The sequence below is a fragment of the Salvia miltiorrhiza genome, chromosome 7, assembly GCF_028751815.1.
Source record: "Salvia miltiorrhiza cultivar Shanhuang (shh) chromosome 7, IMPLAD_Smil_shh, whole genome shotgun sequence".
Lineage (NCBI taxonomy): Eukaryota > Viridiplantae > Streptophyta > Magnoliopsida > Lamiales > Lamiaceae > Salvia > Salvia miltiorrhiza.
In genome coordinates, this window is record NC_080393.1 from 34637926 (window position 1) to 34661101 (window position 23176).

General features: G+C 36.9%; 2 protein-coding genes and 1 long non-coding RNA gene across 3 annotated transcripts; 2 read left to right on the forward strand and 1 right to left on the reverse strand.

Moving 5' to 3' along the window:
- Positions 1 to 2255: 2255 nt before the first annotated feature.
- On the reverse strand, positions 2256 to 4208 carry LOC130994152 (uncharacterized). The gene is made up of 2 exons (XM_057919181.1): positions 4200 to 4208; positions 2256 to 3764 (listed from the first exon to the last, which is right to left on the reverse strand). The coding sequence occupies exons 1-2, from the start codon at positions 4206 to 4208 to the stop codon at positions 2256 to 2258; spliced, it is 1518 nt and encodes a 505-aa protein (XP_057775164.1).
- A 12430-nt stretch (positions 4209 to 16638) lies between these two features.
- On the forward strand, positions 16639 to 17421 carry LOC130994153 (uncharacterized). Its single transcript, XM_057919183.1, has one exon. It carries the CDS (start codon positions 16639 to 16641, stop codon positions 17419 to 17421), a length of 783 nt encoding a protein of 260 aa, XP_057775166.1.
- A 3756-nt stretch (positions 17422 to 21177) lies between these two features.
- LOC130996161 (uncharacterized) lies at positions 21178 to 22602 on the forward strand. The gene is made up of 3 exons (XR_009092418.1): positions 21178 to 21786; positions 21993 to 22053; positions 22425 to 22602. It is a non-coding gene; the product is annotated as an uncharacterized LOC130996161 (long non-coding RNA).
- Positions 22603 to 23176: the final 574 nt, after the last annotated feature.

Sequence of the window (23176 nt, forward strand, 5' to 3'; positions counted from 1 at the left end):
TTCCTTATGTTTCGGTTTTTTATTTCCATAAATTATATAAATCATATAATTCGAAGTTTATATGATTTTTTATTCCGAAATTCTTTTGATTTATTTGTTTCAAAATATATTTATTGATTTGTTACCAATAATTTAGGGTTTCTTGTAAAAATAATCCTAGATTTGTTTCCAGCTATTATTTTTTTTGAAATTAATATTATTTATTTTTATCGAAGATTATTTTTTTTTAAAATTATGTTTTTTTATTTGTTTCCACTAATTTGGTGATTCTCCTAAAAATAATCCTAGATTTGTTTCCACGTATTATTTTTTTATTGTTTCGAAAATTGAAAGAGTTTAGTGCCCCAAATTACCAACAAAGTAAAACTGTGTAAAGAAAAGAGTAATGTTGAATGCAATGTTATCAACCGAATGTTACTAACATTACTATCAACATGCAGCGGAAATAAATAACACACATGAATACTTTTTTCACGGATTATAAATAACCCGTGAGTGCCTCAAGGCTAAAATCACTATGTTGAATCAACAATACAAAGTACATATTTGGATCTTCTTGGAGATCTATCTCTACAGAATGACTGCCTAAGATAAACCAACCTATCTACTTTCAGTACTACAATGTTGATACAACACAGAATCCAAAACAGCCGAATAACAAAAGTTAATCGGACAAAGCAAACAACCTGCTACGCTCCAATGGCCTTGCACTTCAACTCTTGCCCTCGACTTCCCGTCGATACAAAGATAGACTTTACAGATTGGCTGCCTAAGTCTACTTCGTCAAAGCAATCCTTGAAGAACCGGTGACACGTTTGCAGCAGGAAAATGACGAGATGGTTGTGAGTGAATGTTAAGTCTCTGATTTTGCACTTCCAAAACGTAAGGATGAATGAGGCTTCTTGCTGCTTTTATAGACCTTCATGTCGTGGTTAGTTTCCTCCACTTCCCAATTCCAGAAGCTTACTATAACCGCCGCAATCCACCTCCGAAAACTGCCAGTCGACCAGTCTGGAATGTTGGTTGAGAGATCATGGGTCCTGAAAAATAGGAACTAACAGCCCACTACTTTGGACCATGATAAACCACCTTTTCACTTATTAAAAACGTGGTCAACAAGCATAAAACATTTATTCCACAACCAAATAATAATAAAACGTGAAAGGAAGGTAAAGATTAAATATATACAATTACCAATGGAGAGTCAAAGTATGGAGTCAAGGCAGACTCCGGAATGTTGGTTGAAAACCCAGAAATGTTGACACCATGAATGTTATCAACATTCCACCCAACATTGAAAACACATATGTTATCAACATTGGTCCCAACATTGTCGGAGTCAACATTGACTCTAACAATCTCCCCCTTAATCTTTTCATTCCTGCAACAAAAACACAAACAAAGAAAAACTATATACAGAAAAGAATTCAATGTTACAGGTTTTTCAGATCAAGAAGGAGTTAGAAACTCCCCCTTAATCAAACAAGAGGTGAACCTCAAAATTAGTCCAGAGGAGATGTCGTAAACACTCCCCCTGAAACAAACAAGAGGTACAACCTCAAGAAGCACTTGAGGTACAACCTTAAGAAACACAAACTGAATGTTGACTCACTAAGAGAAAGTTAAGAACTCCCCCTGAATAAATAAACAAAAGAACCTGCAAAACAGAAGAGAGAAAAACAAACAACAACATTCAAAGCATTTAACCTCTCGATCAACATACTCAGAATGAACAAAAGCAAGCAGCAGCATTCAGAGCATTTAACCTATCGATCAACATTGATCAAAAAACAAGAAGAAACTTTACACATACAAGTTGATCAAATGAAGCTTTGCTTTATTTGATCAAAATGAAGGTCGGCCGAAGGCCAAGACCTTCATTTAACCTGCCCACGCAATAAACGAAGGTATACCAAAAACATGATAAATGTTGATCCAACATATAATCAAAAACCAAGATAACATAAACTATGTTACCAAAAACAGGTGCTCATGCACCACAAAAAGTCACGATGTCCACGCATCAAACACATCACCAAAGAAACAATAAATGTTTTGGAACAAAAAACTGCCAACAAATTTCAGAAACACTACTCCCCCTTTTTTGTTGAAGAAGGAAAAGGTAGGAGTTTGGCGAAGACTTGGTCACAACATTCGACCCGGGCAAGCATGTCCTATCCCATCTTGATCGTCCGATCCACCATCAACTGCACTTGTCTTTTGAGCTTGAGAAGATCCTCTCTGGCCTTGATGAGCTATGCAACATCAAGATCAATCTCAACTTCTGAATCTCCAGCTGGTTCCTTGCCTTTACGAGATGTGGATGTTTCTCTAGTGAGATGTGCTTTGACAGAAATGATGTTGGAAACATCAAGTGCAACATCAGGAGAAGTCGCACGATCAACATCTTCGTCTTCACCATACATGTCAATCTCAGCTTCAGCAGAGTCAGCTTCATCATCAGGCTGAGGAGACAAGGTAGGACCAGCACGTGGAGGTTCGTAGGGGAGATCTTTGACACGATCAGGAGTGAGGAGGGTTTTGGAAAACTCAAGTAGATTCTTCTCTTCAACAAGCACAATTTCCTCTCTCTCCTTAAGGTTTTGCTGAACCAAGAGATTGTAGATGAGGCTTGGAAAGGGAAGCATACTTCCACCTGTGGATTTAAAGGCTGCACGAGAGATGTTAGCAAACACTTGCTCACCAAAGTTGAAAGTCAGAAGCTTACCAACTTTAAAGATAAATTCAGCTTGTTCCTTGGTTAGAGCAGTAGTGTTTTTGCTTGGAATCCAGTTGTAAACTGCAATCTTGTGAAGCACAGAATATTTCCAAGACAAAGTGGATGCAGCAAACTTCGAGGTCCAAGCCTTAAGTTTCCCTCCAGTCAACTCCCTAGTCATCTCATCATCATTAACCTCAACATCATCAGTGTTGGTATTCGCAGTGTAACATGCTTTGTTAATGGCAGTTGGGGAGAAATCAAAGACCTTACCCCTAACAAATACTTTCCCAAATTTGACAGATTTTGGGTCAAAGGCTTCTGTCATCAGATTAACATAGAACTCCCTAACAATGTCAGCATCATAGGGAAAAACATTTACAACCGTACCCCACATACCCCTATCTTGCAAGAGAATATCAAGCCTATACTTTGAAAAGAAATCCTTATCCGCACGTCTATCATTATGAAACTTCCTAGCAGCCAACACTTTGAGAGCATTCTTTGCTTCACGAGTGTAAAAACGAGTGGAGTATGACTTACTAACCTCAACCTCTGATTCAGAGGAGCTTCCAGAGCAGCTGATGCGAGGGGAGGTAGTATGAGAGGTAGAGGATACCTTTCCGCTCTTTGAGGTGGGAGAATGCTCAACCTTTGGCTTGAGAACAGGAGGCTGTGATGTTGGACCAACATCACTGTCTTCTCGGCTAGGAAGATTTAGAGTAGAAGGGATCACCCGTGTGGATTTTGACCTTGAGGACCTCCTGAGAGAGGCCACTCCAGCTTTACGTTTTCGGCTTTTCTTGTCAGGGACAAAGGTGTCAACATCAATAACATCTGTGCTTTCTTCTGGATCAACATCCTGACCAACATCAGGAATTTTTTCAGAGTCATCAACATCCATGGATGTGGGAATATCTCCAGCGACACATTCTTCTTCAGCAACAGCAGAAGCTTTATCAACATCTGACCCCGGTTGTGAAGCAAGATCAAGCAGGGCCTCTTTGGCAATTTCCCCAATTCTGTAATACCCCGTTTCCTCGAGCTAAGTTTAGAATAATTTTTAAACTTAGGTTTAAGATGATTCACGCCGGAATAAGAAAAATAATTTATTTTAATTCCAACAAAAATAATTTACAAAAACATTTATAAATTTAGTTATTAAATTTATATGCATTGCATATTTATTTAATTGAGCATCGATCATTTACACGAACTATTTTATTTAACGAACACTGAATGATTATTACAGTTTTCATAATACAACCCGGAAGACTTTTTATTGTATTTTAGTTTATCCTCCCACACCTACCTCTCCCACCTACTCCCTCCCACACCTACCCAATTCCAACCCAAAAGTTAGCAAAAAGAATTCATCCCCATCACTCACACCTGCAACCTTCAATTATAGTTTTCAATCTGCACTCTTCTATCTATTAGAAACATACTTCACTCATTCTGAAAATTTTCATTTGCTCACCAAGATCATTTCGACAGAATCCAGCACACAACAAACAAACAGGATCAACACTCAATGAAATTTCTCACAAGGTAGCCACTTGACTTCTTTTACCTCTGCTCATAAATCGAGCTTCAAGCCGCAAGCTTGTTCAAAGCCATATACAATTGTAATATACCCAGCAACACATTTCAAGCATTTCAATTAAAATGACATTCATATACATATGCATACAACCTGTTCTTGTATATACATATATGTAAAGCATAATTATTCTATTTTCTGCAATACTCCACACTTTTACTGTTTTTACATGAGAAATCAAAAGAAAAGGAAAGAATTAAAAGAATAATAGTAAGAAATTAGAAGATAAGAAAAGGAAATGAATAGAAGAATTGTTGGTGAAGATTGTTGTTGCCGGAGGTGAGGGCGGCGCGGCTTATAGCTGTCGTTCGCCGGAGTTCCAAAAGGGAGGCGGCGGCCTGGGGGTCGTCGACCATCGGGAACTGGGGCTGGTCGGAGCTGGGTTTAGCAGAGGGAGGCCAGAGCTCGGCGGCCATGGCTGCTGCTGCCCGGCCACGGCTGGAGAGAGAGAGGTGGTCTGGGCTGGGTATTGCTGAGGGTGTCGGCGACGGTGGCTCGGCTGCTGTTGCCGGAAGGCCGAGAGAAAGATCGCGAGGGAGGTCAGCGGCGGCAGTCCACTGCTTCGGCTGTCGTCGGGCGATCTGTGAACGGACGGAGAGAGAGAAGAAGGTGACGGTGAGGGTGACCGGAGACGGCTCTCTTCGCCGGAGATGGGCCTCGGCGGCCGTGAGTTCGGGAGAAAGAGAGAGATCGGTGTTGCTATGTGTGTGTGTGCGTTGTGAGGCAGAGAGAGAGAGACGAGAACTGAGGGAGATGAGGCCGGAGTTGGCCGGTCGACGGCTGCCTCGCCGGAAGGAGCCGCGGCGGCGGGACTGATGGCTGAAAGAGAGGGGTCGAGAGAGAGATGACTGATTGCGTTTGTGTGTATGTGATTGTGTCGTGTGTGCGTGTGATTTGGGGAGAAGAAGGGAAGAGTGTGGGCTAGGGCTTAGTTTAAGTGTTGGGCCGAGAGTTGGGCCTTTGTTTTAAATTTTCACTTGGGCCGATTTATTTATTCAGTCTGGGCCATTTCTATTTTATTGAGTTGGGCCTCATCTTTTAATTGGTATGAGCTATTATTTATTTGAGCGTGGGCTCTATTTCATCTATTTAAATGGGCCGATTTTTATGAGTACTTGGGCCGAGATTTTTAATTAAATGGGCTGGGTTATTTCTTATTTTTGGGCCGATTTTCTTTTATTAAGCTGGGCCTTTGATTATTTTAAATCATGGGCTGCCCAAGTATTTATTTAATTGGATTTGTGCAGATTTTATTTAAAAGGAGCTACACTATTATAATTAATTAGACTTATTAAGTTTAATTAATTATTTTCATAGAGTAAATTTTTATAATAATATTAAATTATTATTATAAGCATATTTTCAGTAAATTACTTATTATATGCTAAGCATGACATGATTTGCATTATATCTTGCAAAAATAATATTTATTATTCAATTGGTTTTATTTATAATTCCAATTATTAAAGAAAGATGAGTAAGAATATTGTTGGTGTTCTTAACTCAAGAGAAATGTTTTTAATTATTTACTCATTAAAAACCCGGCTAAGTGAATCATAGAATGTTAAGCACTACACCATGACTTAAGATTAGATTCAAGGAGACCTATTAAGAATAGAATTTCTTGTAGGCTTTGTGGACCAAGGGGATTAGCACTGCTTTCCCAAGACAGGTTATGTGATTATGATCTTCAGGCTTTGCCTATCCAGGTGGGCATTACTTTTACTATACGTATATAGAGATCCCCTGCGTGTCGTAGGCCTCTTATACGAATATATGCATGAGATGATTTTAACTGTTAATTTCAGTTTATTATTATGCCCAAATGATAAATGACTCTTATGAAATGAAAATGGAATGTTTATGAAATGAAATGAAATGTTTATGAAATGATTGACTGCCAAAAATGTTTATGTTTTACGTATGTATCCTATCTGTGTTGGTTCGCCAACTTTAAAGGAAATCCAATTGGGATCCTATGCTAGACAAAGGTCGCTAGCTAGGGTTAACGTGTACACTCATGGAGACCGCGAGTCGCTTGCGACCGGTCTTGGCGTCCGTGGTAAGGAGGCCTCCTTCCCGGCGCGTGACAGAAAGGACAGATATGGATCATATAGACTGAAAATGGGATGCATCCACCTTTATGAAAATGAACGAAATGTTTTAAGTAAGCGCAGGTCATTCAAGAAAACCCCTGTGTGTTACTGTTATGGCAGTTCAATTTATATATGTATGCATGTTGTATTTTCGGCTTATGTCACTGAGTATTTTTATACTCAGCCCTGCATGTATTTCTAAATGTGCAGGTTGAGCAACTGATGGAATGGAATGATGTTGAGCGGGTGTTCCTTTGACATTTCAAGAAATGTAACCTTGAGTATACATCTTCATATGTATATCTCACACGTTTTCCGCTGCAAAACACTTTGATTAGGATAGCTCTATGTTATGAAGTTGTTATACGTGTTATTGGGTAACCCACCTTAATCAGTTCTCATTTATGTGTATGTTTTATAAGTATTCAAATAATCATATATGATCCTAGCATTTTATCTATTAGTGACATTTCCATATACTTTAATGTTAAGTAATTGTCCATTTCCATTTCTTATTGTTCACCCCAAGTCATAACCCCTGTTAACCCGTCATTGGGATAGTGGGCTGTGACAAATTCTCTCCAAAGAGGTATCTGGAGAAGCATACGCTGATTCCTCTTTTGAAGACGGAATTGACTCTCCGCTTGGAGTAGGAAGTGAAGTTTGATGTTGAGTAACACCAACAGCTGGAAGTCCTGTGGATTTTTCCGAGGTCGTATGAACAATGGGGTTTGGAAGAGAAGTTTTCCCCTTCGTGAGATTTTCGTCAACTTTCGCAGAGGAATCAGGCGCCATTTTTGAATGAACATTCTCAAGGGGAGGAACAGTGGAGATCGGCTCAGGGTTGATGGGAATTTCTACCATTTGCAGAGAGACAGGATCAACATCAGCCCCTACAGACGATTCAGTGGTGCTTCTCTTCGGAGAGCCTTTTGGAGAAGGAACTAGAGGAAAAGATCCTCCTGCGACTTCCACTGGAGTTTGAGAAGACGAGGGTTTGTCGGTTGATTCGGCCATCTGAGGGAGGGCGGAGAGATGTTTGGCAGCACTTTCCGGTGATCCAAAGTGTTGGATCAGACTCTTGATGAGAGAGGAAAGATCAGGATTTTTGTCCATGACTTTTGAGCTTCAAAGAAAGACTGCACAAAACTCGATAGAAGGGTTTGTGAAAAGAAAGGTAGTAAAAAATAATCAGAACAACCCCCTTATATACAATCGAGAAGACCCCAGCCAACATCAACCACTAAGCCACGAGATAAACACAAATCCCATAAAAATCTCCTTCACAAAAACAAATCAAAATTCGAAAATCATATCACAAGAGATAAGGAGATACGGATCACGCATTAGACAAACAAACCCTAGAAAACCAATTAACAGATAAGATCACCAAGGAAAAAGATAAGGAGAGAGAGCCAGAGAAGAGAAAGAAAATGCCTATTGAAACAAAAACAGTAGAGCCAATGTTACATCAAATGTTAGTTCAACATTAGAAGACAATGTTATCCAACATCCGGAACAACAGACTATGATTCTTTCAGCAGAGGTAAAACCAAAAAAAAACGAAACACTTTGAGATCTTAAAACTCAACATCCATTTTCCCTGAGTGCATCGTCGCAGTGAACGCCGTGCCCCGAGTACTTAGATGAGAGAAGGGAAGATCCATTTATTTTCAGATGTTTTATGACCATTAAGCCTCACTCTTGTGCTACCGGTCTTATAACATCAATTTTTTTTTTATTCAACTTCTGCTAAAAGAACACAGCATGAACCGGTTAAATCGAATAACATCAAATCAACCAACATGGACATTGCACTTTCAGTAACACAGGCGCCTACATGCATATGCCTAAACAAAAGAAAAAACAAACACAAGAAAAAAAGATGTTAGGATCCAACAAAGAAAACCTAAGTCCTAACATCTCACAAGCAAGAACATTTAAATGCAGCACAAACCGAGAGACTTCCTAAGATGGGAGAATCTCTCAAAATCTAAAGCCTTGGTAAAAATATCAGCAAGTTATTTTTCAGTAGGAATGTATTCCAACACAATGAGCTTTTTCTCAACAAGATCTCTTATAAAATGATGACGAATATCAATGTGCTTTGTGCGAGAGTGTTGAACAGGATTCTTAGAAATCTCTATAGCACTAGTGTTGTCACACATGACAGTCAAGATGTTGCTTTCCATACCATAGTCGTCCAACATCTGTCTGAGCCAAAGAAGTTGAGCACAACAACTGCCAGCAGCAATGTATTCGGCTTCAGCAGTAGAGAGCGAAACACAATTTTGTTTCTTGCTTGACCAGGACACAACATTGTTTCCCAAGAGATAACATCCTCCACTTGTACTTTTTCTGTCATCAGCATCACCTGCCCAATCAACATCACTAAATCCAACAATGTTAGAGTTAGTGTCTTTGGAATACCACATTCCAAGTTCAGATGTTCCAGCAACATAGCGTATGATGCGTTTAACAGCCTTCAAATGTGACTCCTTTGGCTGAGCTTGGTACCTAGCACACACTCCTACACTGTACAGAATATCAGGTCTACTTGCAGTTAGATAAAGCAAACTGCCAATCATTCCTCTGTATAGTGTTGGATCAACATCACGTCCAACATCGTCTCTGCATAATCTGTCAGTGGAACCCATGGGAGTTCTCATGTGTTTAGCAGACTCTAGGCCAAATCTTTGAACAAGACTTTTTGAGTACTTGCTTTGAGAGAAGAAAATGCCTTCAGGAGTTTGCGTTACCTGTAAACCTAGGAAAAAATTCAATTGCCCCACCATACTCATTTCGAATGTGGTAGACATGGCCTTAACAAAATCCTTCACAAGCTTTTCATTAGTTGCACCAAACACAATATCATCAACATAAATCTGTGCAATGATAGTGTTACCAGCATGTCTTTTGATGAACAAAGTTTTATCAACTTGACCACGAGAAAAACCATAATCAAGAAGAAACACAGTCAACCTTTCATACCATGCACGTGGTGCTTGTTTTAAGCCATACAAAGCCTTTTTAAGTTTAAACACATGATCAGGCTTACTAGTGTTTTCAAATCCTTTAGGCTGTTCAACATAGGCTTCCTCAGATAAGACACCATTTAGAAAGGCACTCTTAACATCCATTTGTAACAAGGAGATCCCAAACTGACAAGCAATGGCAAACAACAGCCTAATTGACTCAATTCTAGCAACAGGAGCAAAAGTTTCATCAAAATCGATCCCTTCCACTTGCGTATACCCCTGTGCTACCAATCTAGCTTTGTTTCTAACAATGTTACCAGACTCATCAGTTTTATTCTTGAAAATCCACTTAGTACCAATAACATTCTTGTTATGTGGTCTAGGAACAAGATCCCACACATCATTTCTAATAAACTGATTAAGTTCTTCATGCATAGCATTGACCCACATAACATCTTTAAGAGCATCAGCAACATTCTTAGGTTCAACAAGAGACAGATAACATTCAACCTCAGCAAGCTCACACACAGAAGTCATACATGCAATTCTTACCAACTCTTTGTAATTGACACCCTTCTTCTGTCGAGTGACAACTTTTTCACCAACATCTCCGATGATTTGAGAACTTGGATGATCTCTTCTCACATGACTTGGGGGATCTCGTCTAATGGAATCATGAAGAAATTGAGCTTCCAACTCTTCTTCAGAGTCTGACACGTAGTTGCCAGCTTCTCCTTCTGATGTTGACCCGGACGAAGTAACATCAGATGTTGGTACAGATGTTGTACCATCATTGCCACTTCTGTGGTGATCAGAAGCATGACTTATGTTGTTGAACTTCTCAAGTAGCTCAGTAACATCTTCATCCTCTGTTCTATCAATGAGACTAAGAGAATCATCAAACACAACATTAACAGTCTCTTGAATAGTCTTAGTTCTGAGGTTATATACCCGAAAAGCATGACTATTCACAGAATATCCAAGAAAGAGGCCTTTGTCACTTTTGGAATCAAACTTGTTAAGGTGATCACGGTCATTCAAGATGTGACAGACACATCCAAAAACATGAAAGTACTTGAGATTGGGCTTCTTGCCTTTGAGAATCTCATACGGAGTTAACATAGTACCTGGTCTCATGTACACCCTATTGATGATGTGACATGTTGTACTTACAGCCTCAGCCCATAGTCGTTTGGAAAGACCTTTTGCTTGCAACATAGCTCTCACCATTTCCTGAATGGTTCTATTATTTCTTTCGGCAACACCATTTTGCTGAGGAGTTTTGGGTGCAGAGAACTCATGGAAAATTCCATTGTTAGTGCAGAAGTTAACAAAGAGAGAGTTCTCAAATTCTTTGCCATGGTCAGTCCTAATTCTTCCAACAAACTGGCCATATTGAACTCTAAACCTTTTATACAGTTTCTTGAAATGAGCAAAGGTTTCAGATTTTGTTTTCAAGAATTCAACCCAAGTGTATCTTGAAAAATAATCAGCACACACAAGTACATACCATTTTCCTCCTAAGCTTTCAACTTCAATGGGTCCCATCAGATCCATATGCAGGAGTTCGAAGCATTTCGAGGTACAGCATGTTGACAACATTGGATGAGCTGTTTTGTGTTGCTTCCCCTTCTGGCAAGGTTGACACACAACATCTTTCTTGAAGTTCAGATTAGGAAGGCCTCGAACTATATCATGTGTGATCAACTTTTGAATATTCTTGAAGTTGACATGTCCCAGTCGTTGATGCCAAAGCTCAACATCATCAAGTTTGACTGCATTGCAGAATGTTTCTTCTTGGGACTTGTAGCAATTTTCAGACGACCTTTTTCCCATCATCACACACTGATTTGTGTCATCAAAGACTTCACAAAGATGTTTGTCGAACTTTACAGTCATACCTGCATCACATAACTGACTTATGCTAAACAGGTTAGCCTTAAGCCCTTCAACAAGATACACATCTTTTAATTTAGGAAAATCAGTAACATTGAGAACTCCTTTCCCCAGAATTGTTCCTTTCGCACCTCCTCCAAAAGTGACTTTTCCTCCAGATGTTGGAACAAAATCAGAGAGTAAAGCCTTTGTTCCTGTCATATGTCTAGAACACCCACTGTCAAAGTACCAATTCTCAGAAATATTAGCATTCGAAGAGGTGTAGACAACAGTATTACAAGTTTCATTCTGTTCTCTCTTATCCAACAATCTGCTAAAGTCAAACCTGCCAGTGTTACTAACATTCTTCTGGTAACAGTCAAACATCTGTGTCGCAGATTTTATAGCACAATCACTTATGTATTTGACACAATGAGGTTTGATATGTCCAGGAGCAGAACAATAATGACAAACATAGGATTTTTTCTTTTTGCTTTTCTTATGAGGATCCTTAATGTTGTCAACATTCACACTGACATTTCTTTCTTTAACCAAAACAGTAGTATTACGATGTTGCTTTCTTTGCTCCTCAGCACATAAACCAATACTAGAATTACTATGCTGACCATGAGACAGAACTTCATTTAAACATGAGGTCCCTTTGTTAAACCGTTTAAACACCCTTTCAGAATCACAAACTTTACCTCGGAGTATATCAAGTTCAACATCACGTTGAGAGAGCATCCTTTCAAGCCTTGTAATTTGCCCTTTGAGATTTTGGTTTTCATCAACCAACATACAGATGTCATTTCTCAACTCCCGACATTGAGAATCAACAATCTCATAGAGATCTTTAAAATTCTCCATCTCTTTCAGTGGATCACTCCCCTGTTCTTCCAAGGCTGCAACACAACAAAAATCCGGTATACTAGAGTTGAAATCATCAAGAATAGTAATTTCATACCAGTTCGTTGTGTTAGTGGGGATCTTCATCCCATCAATCTCCTGAACATCAGTGTCCATGTCAAAAACATCATTGTTAAAAATCACATCAAACTGATTATTTTCAGAAGAGATGTTCACGTCAGTGTTGGCAACATCATCATCAACATTCATATTGTCAGACACATCAATCAGATCAACACCACAGTCGGATCTGGAAATATTGTCATCAACACTTAGAGTTCCAGATTCAGAAAAACTATCTGAAAAAATCATTTCATCATCAAGATTTTCAAGGGCTCCAATCATGTCTTCTTTCTGCAAATGCTCTTCATCAACTGTAGCCATAAGGAGAACTTTTTCCTCCTCAGAATCTGAGTCATCACTAAGAGTTGCAGTAAGACCAGAATGCCTTTTTCTTGCAACTGTGGGACACTCATTTGCATAGTGACCCATCCCTTGACAGCCCCTGCACTGAATGTGATCAACACTTCTTACTTTAGATGTTGTTCCAACATTCTTCTTAACATTGGTGATGTTGGATGAAGATCCAGCAGACATCCCAGAAGGTTTCCTAAAACCATTTTTGGATTTTCCTTTCTTAAAGGATTTCAGCATGTTGTTAAAATTTTTAACCAACATAGCAAGATTAACATCATCTTCCTCCTCGGGATCAACATCTGTACACTCAGACAAGTTAGTAATTTCAGTGTTTTCAGGAATCTTTTCAACACGAAAAGCCACACTTTTGGACACATGATCAGCCTTTTGCTGTTCGAGATTCATCTCAAAAGTTAACAACTTACTGACCAGATCCCCAACACGCAAAGTAGCAACATCAGCAGTTTCTTCAATTGAAGAGATTTTCATGTTATACCTTTCAGGCAGAGATCTCAGTATCTTACTGACCAATCTTTCGTTGCTAATAGGTTCACCAAGTCCAACAGCTTTATTTGAGATCTCACAAAGTTTTTCATAGTATGCAGAGAAAGTCTCATCATCGCGCATTCTCAAAATCTCAAATTTGGTGGTCAACATTCGCATTTTTGTTGCTCTAACACTGGCTGATCCTCCACATTGTTCCTGCAAAATGAGCCAAGCATCTCGAGCTTCCGTGCAATTAGAAATCATGCGAAAGGCAGGAACATCAACAGAGATAAAGATAGCATTTAAGGCTCTGGAGTTGTGATTAGAAATGAGTCTTTCATCAGCAGACCATTTACTCTCGGGTGTGAGAGAAGTAACTCCATTTTCATCAGTGGTACGCGGTGGAGTCCACCCATCCAACACAGCCACCCAGGCACGTTCATCAATAGATTTGATATAGATTTTCATCCTAGTTTTCCACAAGTTGTAGTTCTTCCCACCACTATCAAGAGTAGGAGGTCGAGCCGACACACTTGACAAATCCATAAATGGTAATTTTGCACACAGGAATCGATTCTTAGTACGTCAAGAACCTGCTCTTGATGCCAATTGAAAGAGTTTAGTGCCCCAAATTACCAACAAAGTAAAACTGTGTAAAGAAAAGAGTAATGTTGAATGCAATGTTATCAACCGAATGTTACTAACATTACTATCAACATGCAGCGGAAATAAATAACACACAGGAATACTTTTTTCACGGATTATAAATAACCCGTGAGTGCCTCAAGGCTAAAATCACTATGTTGAATCAACAATACAAAGTACATATTTGGATCTTCTTGGAGATCTATCTCTACAGAATGACTGCCTAAGATAAACCAACCTATCTACTTTCAGTACTACAATGTTGATACAACATAGAATCCAAAACAGCCGAATAACAAAAGTTAATCGGACAAAGCAAACAACCTGCTACGCTCCAATGGCCTTGCACTTCAACTCTTGCCCTCGACTTCCCGTCGATACAAAGATAGACTTTACAGATTGGCTGCCTAAGTCTACTTCGTCAAAGCAATCCTTGAAGAACCGGTGACACGTTTGCAGCAGGAAAATGACGAGATGGTTGTGAGTGAATGTTAAGTCTCTGATTTTGCACTTCTAAAACGTAAGGATGAATGAGGCTTCTTGCTGCTTTTATAGACCTTCATGTCGTGGTTAGTTTCCTCCACTTCCCACTTCCAGAAGCTTACTATAACCGCCGCAATCCACCTCCGAAAACTGCCAGTCGACCAGTCTGGAATGTTGGTTGAGAGATCATGGGTCCTGAAAAATAGGAACTAACAGCCCACTACTTTGGACCATGATAAACCACCTTTTCACTTATTAAAAACGTGGTCAACAAGCATAAAACATTTATTCCACAACCAAATAATAATAAAACGTGAAAGGAAGGTAAAGATTAAATATATACAATTACCAATGGAGAGTCAAAGTATGGAGTCAAGGCAGACTCCGGAATGTTGGTTGAAAACCCAGAAATGTTGACACCATGAATGTTATCAACATTCCACCCAACATTGAAAACACATATGTTATCAACATTGGTCCCAACATTGTCGGAGTCAACATTGACTCTAACAAAAATAATATTTTTTTTCTGAAATTTAGTTTTTTTATATTAAAAAATTATTTTAGTTTTTTCTGAAGATTTTTTTAATTTTTTTTTCAAAACTTATGTTATTTTTCCACTAATTTGGTGATTCTTCTAAAAATAATCATAGATTTTGTAACACCCCGATAATTTAGATTTATTTTATAAGTTTAATTAATAGTATTTTCTTGTATAGCTTATTTTTTTAAAATAATTACATGATACATATAGATATGCACCATTAATTTTATCTAGACTATTATTATTATTATTATTATTATTATTATTATTATTATTATTATTATTATTATTATTATTATTATTATTATTATTATTATTATTATTATTATTATTATTATTATTATTATTATTATTATTATTATTATTATTATTATTATTATTATTATTATTATTATTATTATTATTATTATTATTATTATTATTAGTATTAGTATTAGTATTAGTATTATTTTTGTTTCCTATTAGAACTAGAACTCTTTAAAGACTAGTATAAATATGAGATCAATTTTCAAACCCTAGAAATCACACGCAAGAAATATTTTTTCGACAGTTCTCATCTTTCAGTTTCTGTTGTTATCTGTCTTCGTCCCTTTCGGTGCGGTGCATTTAAGTTTTCCATTCCGGAACTTTATTGTCTACGACATTAAGGTGAGGGATTATATGCTTGTGGTTATATTCATGTATGTTTTTATATGCCCTTATTTCATGTTTGATTATACTTGCTCAGCCATGTAGAAATACATGTTCAGCCATGTAGAAATACATGTTCAGAAAATCAGCCATGTTGAAATACATGTTCAGCCATGTAGAAATACATGTTCAGAAAATCAGCCAGGTTGAAATACATGTTCAGCCATGTAGAAATACATGTTCAGAAATTTAGCCATGTTGAAATACATGTTCAGGGGCTCTCAGTTCCCCCATCAGATTATCAGTATATATGTATGATAATGTGAATTATTTGCATGTTTAAGCGTATGTGAATATTTGCATGGTTTCTCACTGAGTATATTTTCAATATGCTCACCCCTTATCTTTTCAGTTTTGCAGTTCCAGAGTCGAGGTGGCCATGGAAGTGGAGAATGACTAGGGATAGAGTTTTTGCATTGAACTTTTTAGTTGAACTTATTAAGTTTTATTTTATTTTTATGATACTACTTTAGTTTTGGCAAATTGATTTCTAAATTAGTTTAAATTTTAATAGTCAAGAAGTTTTATTTTTATCTATTAGTCTTTAAATTTTGGATTGCAAAGTTTATAAAAAAATCGGGGTGTTACATAGTGGTATCAGAGCGGGTCTACATTTCTGTAGACTCGTGTTTAAAAGAAAATTAGCTTTCAAAATTTTAAGCGAGCCTAGTCATTCGAAACTCATGCGCTGCATCGACTCCACTTCAAGGTATGTGTTCAAATTGTTCAAGTATATGGCAAATATGATGTTTTAGATGACATATTTTATTTATGATGCTTTTATATTCTAGTACTATTATGTTTAGCTCTATTAGAAATAGTTGTAATTGTAAATTGTTTAGATGACATGTACACGTCAAACCAATACTAGACCCGAAGTTACTTTACACGCACGAATTAGGAAATTGCAAGAAGAACATGAAAGATTAAGCAAGAATTTGCGATTTAAAAGAATTTAGGTTTCACTTAGAAATTGAATGTGTTTGTCTTCTTGATTAAGTGAGAACCATGCCGCCCCGTAGAGCCCTACCGATCAACAAAACATGATGCAAGAATTTATCGCCGCAATGCAAGGATTCTTTCAACAACAAGCTCAAGGTGCGCAAAACCCACAACGCAATAACACAAGCGTAGTCGTAGAGCAGTTCCGACGTTATAATCCACCAAGATTTGACGGGAGGAGCGGACCCCTAGCAATGGAGGAATGGATAAGAGAGCTGGAGAGAATCTTTGAACATATCGAGTGCACCGATGCCCACAAAGTTTCATGTGCTGTCTTTCAATTATGCGAGGATGCTAGCCATTGGTGGGAGTCCTTTAAGAGATCCATGACTGAGCAAGCGCGACAAGGGTTGACATGGAATAGGTTCAAGGAGATTGTGACCAACCAATACTTTCCACGCTCCTACCGCAATCAAAAGGAGGCCGAATTCTTGGATCTCAAACAAGGAGAGCTGTCCATCACTGACTACGAAAGGAAGTTCAACCAATTTTCACGCTACGCCACACGCCTAGTCAACACCAATGACCAAAAGGCGGATAGGTTCTTAAGGGGACTACGACCAGAAATCCGAGGAATATTGGCGGCACAAGGAATTGTGGATTATGCTTTGGCCGTGAGACGAGCGCAAGAAGTGGAGGCGGGTTTGGAAGTGGATAAACTACCACGTAAGGATATGGTTAGGAGTGAAAAGAGGAAATGGGAGGATCCAAATGATGGAAAAAGAGATGTGCAAAATAAGAAGGAGAGAATGGACGACAAACTCAACGAGGCAACGCCACGATCCTATCCACAATGTTCTGAGTGCAACAAGTATCACACCGGAGAATGCTTATATCGAAAGGGAGTTTGTTATTTTTGCCGCAAACCGGGGCATAAAGCAACATTTTGTCCAGACAAGAGAGGGACGGAACCCGAAAGGCGAGGAAACGGACGATTATTCTATATGGGACAACAAGACGAGACGGAAAAACCTTAAAAAAAAAGGTACGATAAGTTTTGATAAAATAGAGGTTAATGTGCCTGTAAGATCGCTTATGATAGAGCAAGTTATGATGACACAAGAATCATGATTAGAATTTCGAGGACGAAATTATTTTAAGCGGGGTAGGTTGTAACACCCCGATAATTTAGATTTATTTTATAAGTTTAATTAATAGTATTTTCTTGTATAGCTTATTTTTTTAAAATAATTACATGATACATATAGATATGCACCATTAATTTTATCTAGACTATTATTATTATTATTATTATTATTATTATTATTATTATTATTATTATTATTATTATTATTATTATTATTATTATTATTATTATTATTATTATTATTATTATTATTAGTATTAGTATTAGTATTAGTATTAGTATTAGTATTAGTATTAGTATTATTTTTGTTTCCTATTAGAAATAGAACTCTTTAAAGACTAGTATAAATATGAGATCAATTTTCAAACCCTAGAAATCACACGCAAGAAATATTTTTTCGACAGTTCTCATCTTTCAGTTTCTGTTGTTATCTGTCTTCGTCCCTTTCGGTGCGGTGCATTTAAGTTTTCCATTACGGAACTTTATTGTCTACGACATTAAGGTGAGGGATTATATGCTTGTGGTTATATTCATGTATGTTTTTATATGCTCTTATTTCATGTTTGATTATACTTGCTCAGCCATGTAGAAATACATGTTCAGCCATGTAGAAATACATGTTCAGAAAATCAGCCATGTTGAAATACATGTTCAGCCATGTAGAAATACATGTTCAGAAATTTAGCCATATTGAAATACATGTTCAGGGGCTCTCAGTTCGCCCATCAGATTATCAGTATATATGTATGATAATGTGAATTATTTGCATGTTTAAGCGTATGTGAATATTTGCATGGTTTCTCACTGAGTATATTTTCAATATGCTCACCCCTTATCTTTTCAGTTTTGCAGTTCCAGAGTCGAGGTGACCATGGAAGTGGAGAATGACTAGGGATAGAGTTTTTGCATTGAACTTTTTAGTTGAACTTATTAAGTTTTATTTTATTTTTATGATACTACTTTAGTTTTGGCAAATTGATTTCTAAATTAGTTTAAATTTTAATAGTCAAGAAGTTTTATTTTTATCTATTAGTCTTTAAATTTTGGATTGCAAAGTTTATAAAAAAATCGGGGTGTTACAGATTTGTTTCCACTAATTTAGATATTCTCCTAAAATAATCCTAAATTTGTTTCCACAAATTTCGAGATTCTCATTCTCCAAAAAATAATCCTAGATTTGATTCCACTAATTTAGAGATTCTCCTAAAATAATCCGAAATTTGTTTCCACATATATTTTGTTTTTTTATTATTATTTTTTATTTTTCAAATTTTATGTTAATTTTATTTGTCTCTACTAATTTAGAGATTCCCTTCAAAATAATCCTAGATTTGTTTTCATTTATATATTTTTTTCCAATATTAAAAAAAAAAACATTTCGAAGATGATTTAAAAAAAAACCAAAATACAAGAAAAAGGTGCTTGGGGGATTTGAATCTGAGACCTATATAATATGTGAGTGATATTGTCACCCCCCCCCCACTTAAGGCTCGTGATAGCGTGGATAAATCATCACGCAAATATTACACCAAGGACCGATTTATTCACAGGACTTTGATATCTTTATAAATTCAGTCGATAATAACTTAATATTATAGATAGAAAGACTCATTCAAGGAACATCTTGCAAATAAAATACTAAGCAATTATAGTCCAACGTTAGAATTTCTCACATTGGGCTTATGCCCTTATTGCACAAACTATCATAAAGAAGCAGTAGACATCGGAGTTCAAATTATACACACACAACCAAAGCGTAGTCAGATTACTCGTATGGAGACGAATAATCCGTGAGGTCCAATCGAGACACAATACGAATACCCTCACAAGCGAGAGCATCGATTTTACCATTTGTAATAAAATAGAATTTAAAACACACAATAGAAGTAATTTTAAAGTTCCGAGTGTAACTTGTGCCACGCATATAGAGCACTCTCCCCTCCATCGCCATTCAACCTGCACATTTAGAAATACATGCAGGGCTGAGTAATGAAATTATTACTCGGTAGACACGTGCCGAAAATAATTTGAAAGGTGCTCAATTAGAGCTATATGTTGAACTTGCCTGGCAGTAGCTGAACACATGATATTATTTTAGGAAAAGAATCACATGTTCGCCATTTTTGCAAATAACCAAATAATAATAATCAATAAACATATATTTCACGATTCAAGATATCCATTTAACTCACAGCATATGTACCATTTTGCTACCCAACATCATCATCTTAAAGATGGAATCATAATAACCATGGGAAATATAAGGTGGCCACCCTCTCAATCCCTGTGACCGGCCGATGCATGACAACGGCTCACGATCACACCCCTATGCACAAACCTTAACTAGTAGCCCGTCGGCTCACGTAGTTCAAGGCCGATCGTATCATCATAGTAGCGGGTACCATATACTCATCAACACAAATCATGGCAAGTCAACGGTTTAACAATAATTTTTCACCAATATAGAGGATTATTGATAATAATAATAATAACGTATACAAGATTTTATCTTTAACCCACATAAGAGGGTTTGCAAGGCCCGCATATTAGGGTTAGAAAATATGCCTACCTTTCGTCCTTGCTCTTTCCTTATCGTCACTTATAATCACTTGCGTGGTTCACCACGTTCAGACCTTAAATAAACGAGAATATATATATATATATATATATATATATAGGGTGCGGTTATAGTGAGAACCACAATTATCGTGAGAACATAAGAACCAATAAAATTACTGCATCTGCTATACAAATTAATGCATCCGCTATTAAATTTAATGCATCCGAAAAAAATAATTTTTTTGCTCCCTTCAGGATTCGAACCCAGCACCTGCATCCATCCACCAAGATGATGCATCCACCGTAGATCTTGATGATCGAATGGCTTAAAATGGTTCTCCGTTCTTATTTTATTAGTGGTTCTTATTTGAACCTCTCCATATATATATATATATATATATAGGAAGAGGTTCTAATAAAAACATCTGTTAAAATGAGAACTAGGAACCTAATCTTGACCTTTTAAATATTAGATCTAATGGTTAGGATTTAGTCAACAAAAGAAACTGTGCATCTATTATATTTTACTGTGCACTTAAAAAATATGCAATTTATGCAATTGAAACCAACAATGCAAAATACTCAAGCAAATCGAAATTGTGCATCTATGCAATTGAAACTGTGCATCTATGCAATCAAAATTGTGCATCTGTAGTTTAATCTCAGCCCTCTATTTTATTTAAATCAATGGCTTTAAATTGGTTCCTAGTTTTCATCTTAACAGGGGTTTTTATATTAACCCTACCAAATATATATATATATATATATATATATATATATATATATATATAGGGAGTGGTTATTCCACAAACTTCCCTTAAGATATAAATTAAGAACATTTTTGAACCTTAGATCTTTATATAATTAACGGCTGAGATCAAAATTATAATATATCAACAGATTCATTTTATTTAACAAACTAATTCACACTCAAAACACGGCTGAGGGTATATCTGGAATCATCTATTTACTTTCCAAATGGCCAACCAGATTCATTCCGAGATGGACGCCTAATTTATTTCACTGGGAAGATTTGATTTGATTGACACTACATGCTATGGATATCAACCGAGTATTGCATGAATTAATAAGAAAGAATCTCACAAAAAAATGCTAAAATATTGGGATATGATGCACCGGTGGAATTTAATGCATATACCCAAAACAAATTCACTATCCCCTCAATTTTTTTAGAAAAAAAGAAAGGGAAAGCCGGAAAGAGTTGAGGCGGTGAATTTTGACGATTCGACGCATATTTTCGATGATTGCGATACTGTTTTCGAACTACCGACGATGGCATGAACCAAGTTTGGTTGGACGGGTAATTTCATTGTATTTCATAGGATTTCTTGTTTTTCGTTCTTCAATAGGCTTCCAAGGTTTCTGCATTTTTTGGGGGTGTGAACGAAGACTGGATTTAAAAGGAATTGGTGTGTGTACTATTTTTTGGTGGTCTCTAATTGTCGGATTCAAATCGAAAAATAGCTTAAAACTTGGGATACGAATCAGCAGTGCAATTTGATGCATCTACCTAAATCAAGTTAAGCCCTAGGAATCGATTCACCCTCTCTTTACAATTTTGAAGGAAAAAGAAAGGGAGGCGACGAAATAGTTGAAGCGGCGAAAACTTAAATCCGATACTATTTTCGGGCATATCAACCCCCGGCGATGGCACGAACTAAGGCTAGTCGGACCGGTGAGATTTGATATGAGCGTTCATTGAATTTCATGGGATTTGATATGGGACCGATGATATTTTATATTATATTGTTGTGAATTTTTATCACATATTACATGAAATTTAGTAGAGATTATTTTTCGTTTCTTAAAAAATCATTATTGTATTAATTTTAAAGTCATTAGAGATTGTTCTAATATAGTATTTTACTAATTCCATATCAGGGTGTTGTGGTTGATAGATCTGTGATTGCTGGTGGGGGAGCACGTACGGTCAAGTGCAAAGGTATATTGAATGAATTTTTGTTTTTATTTTTGTGTTTTATGTTGAGTTTCATAAATATATTCATAGAGTTAGGTCTATTTATGAATCACCAACTAATGACATGTGGTTTTTCATTTTCTTTTTTGGTTGTGTTTGTTTCATTTGCATTAAACAACATGCTCATGGTGTTCATGCATCAAAGAGTGTTGATGTTGGTAACCAATCGAATGCACAGGTGTATGAAACAATTTACATTTATGTGGATACTAAATGAATATTTTCAAATTGTGTGTGAATATTATGTTTGTGGACATGAATTTGCGTGGCTACTGTAATGTTATTTATAGGGCTGTAAAATTCACCAGTTAATTATGCTTTCTAATCGTGTGCAGATTGTGTGCGCCACTGGTGAATATGAAGCTGAATATTTGCAGAATTGTCCTCGTGTGAGGACCAACATTTCAATGCGTGGGGAAAGAAAATGTGGTTTAGTGATGGGTTTGGCATAGACATTACACGTAATAAAATTTTGGATTTTAGTTTATTGTGTGAATGAATAAATTTCATGGTTGGCGTGAATTATTTTATTTCATTTTCTGGATGATGTGTGTATTTTCCATTGACACTCTTGTCAAAGTCATCATAGTCATCAGATTCATCATATGGTTAATTTTATATTGACACTCTTATGAACCTCAATTTTGCAATGCCTGATATGGAATTAGTAAAATTCTGATAATAACATTCACATTCCCAATCAGAATGATTCACACAGTATTACTTCGTATTCATTTCAAGCAATCAAGATGGTAAATGGTGTTTTTTCTATATTGAATTAATTAATAGGATGCAATTGTATTCATACTATCCAATAATATGATGAGCATAAGTTAATTCGGTGGTACATGAAGAAGCAATTGCCTAGCTTCAAGTAATGCATCCTATTCATATCAAGCTACAAAGATTATGTTGGAATATAAGCTTGCGGGCGTAGTACAATGTAACACAGAAATGTAGGAGATGAGAATATAAGGGAAAAACTGTATTGAAATTACAATCTAATAAACCAGGAAAGACAGCCGAGTCGAGGAGAGTCCTCTGTCCGCAAGACGAGATACGCCCCGGTAGTGCTCTCGGTTTGGCG

Excerpts from the sequence above, each read along its gene's own strand:
- LOC130994153 (XM_057919183.1), top strand. The coding sequence starts at position 16,639 with ATGGAGGAATGGATAAGAGAGCTGGAGAGAATCTTTGAACATATCGAG.